Source organism: Phaethon lepturus, unplaced genomic scaffold (genome assembly GCF_000687285.1).
Source record: "Phaethon lepturus isolate BGI_N335 unplaced genomic scaffold, ASM68728v1 scaffold39292, whole genome shotgun sequence".
Lineage (NCBI taxonomy): Eukaryota > Metazoa > Chordata > Aves > Phaethontiformes > Phaethontidae > Phaethon > Phaethon lepturus.
In genome coordinates, this window is record NW_010524815.1 from 1,936 (window position 1) to 5,980 (window position 4,045).

Genomic DNA, 4,045 nt, shown 5'->3' on the forward strand with positions numbered 1-4,045 from the left:
GAGTCCAGGGGCACGATCCCTGCCCGGCTCCTGCTGGCCACACTAGTGCTGATACAGGCCAGGACGCTGTTGGCCTTCTCGGCCACCTGGGCACACTGCCGGCTCATGTTCAGCCGGCTGGCGACCAGTACCCCCAAAATGCATCGATTTACACCAACTCAGGGACTTCTAAGCGCATTTGCTGCTGCAAACCAGCTTCGGCTGGTGCCAGAAGCCCCGCAGTGCCGCCCCAGGCTTGGTACCCAAGCAGGAGATGCGGGTGCTGGGCTGCGCTGCATCCCCTCCCAGCAGCGGGGCTGGCCACGCCGGACCGAAAAAAGCAGAAACCCCCTCGGGAAGGGACGCGTTACCCAGTTCGTGAGCCAGGGTGTAGGCTGCCTGCAGGCCCTCGTCTTCAATCACCGAGCAGCTTTTGTTGCGGTCGCACATGGTGCCGATATCCGCCACTCCCAGCGTGTCGCAGCTTTGGTGTCCGCAGAAGTCCTGTTTGCGAGCGGCGCCGAGGGAGGTAAGGAGGGGTGAAGGGGTCCCACCTTCGGCAGCCTCAACACCTCCGCGCAGAGCGGGGCAACCCACTGGTGGTCTGCACCCCAAATGCAACCACCCTCCCCCAGTCGCTTTGTCGCAAGCTTCATTCTTTGCACGGTGGGGGATCCCTCCTCCCCCTCCAGGGACGCCCTGACCCCTTTGCTCTCCACCCCAACCAGAGCATCCCCAAGGGACCCTTCAGACCTGTCTCGTCAGCAGGATGGCAGTGTCGTAGTGCTCCGGGTGCCGGTCGCTCGGAGGGTTGAACCTTTGCTGCCAGCTACAGAAGTTGCGCAGGGTGAGCCCGCCGTTGTCGGACACCTCCGGCCCCGCTGCCGCCTCGTCCACCACCAGCACCTTCACCACCACCAGGTTGATGGAGTTCTTCAGGCTGGGGTGTTTGTAGATGCGAGCCGCCATGGACATCAGGGTCAGGACGTGGTTCTGCGGGGAAAGAGAGGGGCAGGCAAAGCCTGGGTAAAACCTTTGCCGTGGGGCTCTTTTGTTGTTGTTGTTGTTCAGAAAGGAGAAATCAACCTCCCTTACGACACCTACCACATCCAGACTGACTCGGGCATCCACCTGGGTTGATAGACCAAGTGCCACCTTTTCTGTATGTGATGTTACACCTCGTGCCGGCGGGAAGGACGGGCAGGACGAGCCCACCCCTGCATCCCCTTCTCCACCCCCCACGAACCCTTTGCACCCAGAAGCCCTTCAAGGAAACCTCACGTGTCCCAGCGAGTGCCCTTGCATATTCCCAAAGCATTAACCCTGCCCTTGCCGCCCTGGGGCGGGAACCGCCTCCTGCACAACCTCCCGTGGGTGCAAAACCACCCTCGCACGGCTGTAAAACTCCTGCCCGCAGGGTTGGAACCCAATGTCCTCGGCGACAAACCGGGGCCAAAGCGCTTTGACGGCCGAGTCGTCGCCCAGCAGCATCCCCTGCTCGGGCAACTGGGATGACCAGAGATTACTTAATATGTCAAATGCGCCGGCGATGTTTAGGCTGATGTAAACATCTTATCGGAGCATCGAAATTCCTCTTCTGCTTGGCACCCGTTCACGGTCCCGGAGTCAGGAGAAAAAAATGCAGCTATTACACAATACAGTATTGGGAAAGAGAAAGTGGCTTCTCTCTTCCCCAGACGAATTACACCCCACGGTCTCGCTTCAGCGCCACTAGCTAATTAAACTGCAAGGACTCGGTGGAAGCCCTCTCCGACGGCCGAGTTTCACCCAAAATCCATGTTTCCCGAGTGGAACTGGCTCCGCGCGCCCATCCATCGCAACGCTGCTGGGACAGGGATATGCACGAAATGCCGTTTTCTTAGCCAGCGAGGGAGATGTTTAGGGATATACCTCCCTCCCCTAACTCCCCTAACAGCGACGGCACCGAGAGCAGCTCACGGGGCAGAGCCGCTCGCCCAGGGTGGTTGTGGCTATTTCAAATTATTCTGCCACATTTTATCCCGTCGCTGGCAGCTTCACATAAAACAGATGTCTCGCTTCAGCAAGACGTATCCCAAGTCCTTCCCGGCTCATTATCCAAGGGCAGGCCCCAGCAAGGATGATGGGAGCGCTGAATAGACTGGTTTATTTAGACTGGCCAGATCTCCGCGACGTGACTCACATCCCAGCCCGAAGCATGCAACAAATGTCACGGAGAAGTCACCGCCGAGGCAAGAAACCCAGGCGAGATCCCCACGAACGGCTGGTTGCTCCAGGGGACCGGGGGAATTGTTTACCCTGTGGGGAAAACCCATTGGGAACCTTCCTAAAAATATCACAGAGACTTCCTAAGATGACATGTGTGAAGACCTAGAAGGATGCTCTATGCCGGAGCTGCGCGCCGTTGGGATCATCCATCATTTTCAAGGGAGCAAATCCTGCCCCATCCTTTTCTAACCCACTACAGGTTTCTCTCCATCCTTGTAGTTGTTACCTGGGAGCTCTCAGTCCCTACCACAAATCCCCCGGGACACCGACCCTCGCATCCGCAGGGCTACATCCAGCCAAGAAACTCTTTCAGCAGCAAGGAACGGAGAGACTCGGAAAACATCCGTCCACCTTCCCTTTGTCTGGAAAGCGAAGACGGAAAGCGAACCGAACAAACAGCTCTTTAGTGCAGATTAAAAGGTCAAATTCACTTGTTCCACCATCTGGTGTCTATTTATACTCATCCCTGGACCGTGCGGGAGTTGCTTGGGTTTCGGATGGACCCTGACTGCTCCGGGGAGAGCGGCAATCCACCTGCAACGCCTTGGCTTGGCCAAGGGTTCGGAGCTGGGGCCAAAAGCAAATTACGGGATCCCCAGGGCTCAGGAGAGGCTGGCTGAGTGCTTTTGGCCAACGACCGGCTGCGGACGAGTCGAATCCCGCTCGTCCCATCCTCCCCATGCCTTTGCAAACAGGCTCTGGCTTGACGAGCCACCCAGGAGGGAATGCCGCCTTCTCCGGCGTTTCCTTCCCAGCAGCGAGGCTGAGGCCGTGGGCATCTGGATGAGATGTGGGGCAGCCACAGGGTCGGGTTTGGGGAGCCCAGAGGCGCGAACGGACTCAGGAGCTGGTGTCTGCCTCCTTGCAAGGCACCGTGGGCACAGGGCGCTGCCCCGCCATTCCCAACCAGCGTCCTGGGAGATCTGGGCAGGATTTCTGTCCAACTGGTAGATACCGCTGGAGAATCAGCCCTTTAGCTGCTCTGGGGAGAGAGGACATCAGCCCAAGCCTGAGGGGATCGCGGGAGCATCCCTCCTCCACGCCATGCAGGGCTTGTGTGGCCGGGCACGAGCATCGCAGCTGAGCCAGCCCACTGCAGAGGCAGCGCAGGGGTTTCTACTGCCCAGTGATGCCCTAAAAAACCTCCTACCTCTCTTTTTCCTCCCACTGGCTGCAATCCTTCTGGTCTCAAGAAGATCAAATTCCCCCTATTTTCCCCGCAAAATGAGGGGGGATGCCTTTTGCCTGACACACCTGCATTACAGCAGCTCCTGCCGCAGCATCGCTGTGGTACCGCGCGGGTACCCCCAGCCCTGCCTGACGCGAGGCTGCCAGCGGCAAAGAGCATGTGCAGAGGGATAGCAATGGAAAAAATAAAATAAATATAAATCAGAGCACGGGGAACCGAAGCGGTTGTTTTAAACCTGAAAATATCAAAGGATTTCGCTTTCTGATACAGGCTCTTGCAAAATCTCTGCTTACATTCTCCTTCGTGGGAACCACTCAGAAGCTGAAGTCTGCAGAGATCCCCAAACTGTTTTGTTTTGGTTTTTTATTATTATTTTTGGGGGGAGAAACTGCTCTTACACAGACACTAACTATTTTTGTGGTATGCACATAATGATCTAATATCACCGGACCCACCCAGTGCAGAAGGATGGCAGGGAGCACCCGTGCAACACCCCGGCGCAACTCGCCTCCCTCCAACTCGCTTCCCAGCTCGTGGAGATTAATGCTCAACCTGACCTGGGGCTGTAGGTTGGTTTGTTTGTTCATAGGGTGGTTGGTTTTTTGGGTT

The 4,045-nt window shown here is 57.2% G+C and overlaps 1 protein-coding gene across 1 annotated transcript in view; it reads right to left on the reverse strand.

Moving 5' to 3' along the window:
* LOC104617287 (A disintegrin and metalloproteinase with thrombospondin motifs 8-like) overlaps positions 1-4,045 on the reverse strand; it is a gene marked incomplete at its 3' end in the record, with an annotated part of 6,133 nt that overhangs the window by 1,432 nt on the left and 656 nt on the right. The window contains exons 2-3 of the mRNA XM_010282558.1: positions 733-972; positions 351-483 (exon numbers count right to left, since the gene is read on the reverse strand). Of these exons, the coding sequence (XP_010280860.1) occupies positions 351-483; positions 733-972 (373 nt within the window). The remainder of the gene's footprint in view (positions 1-350; positions 484-732; positions 973-4,045) is intronic.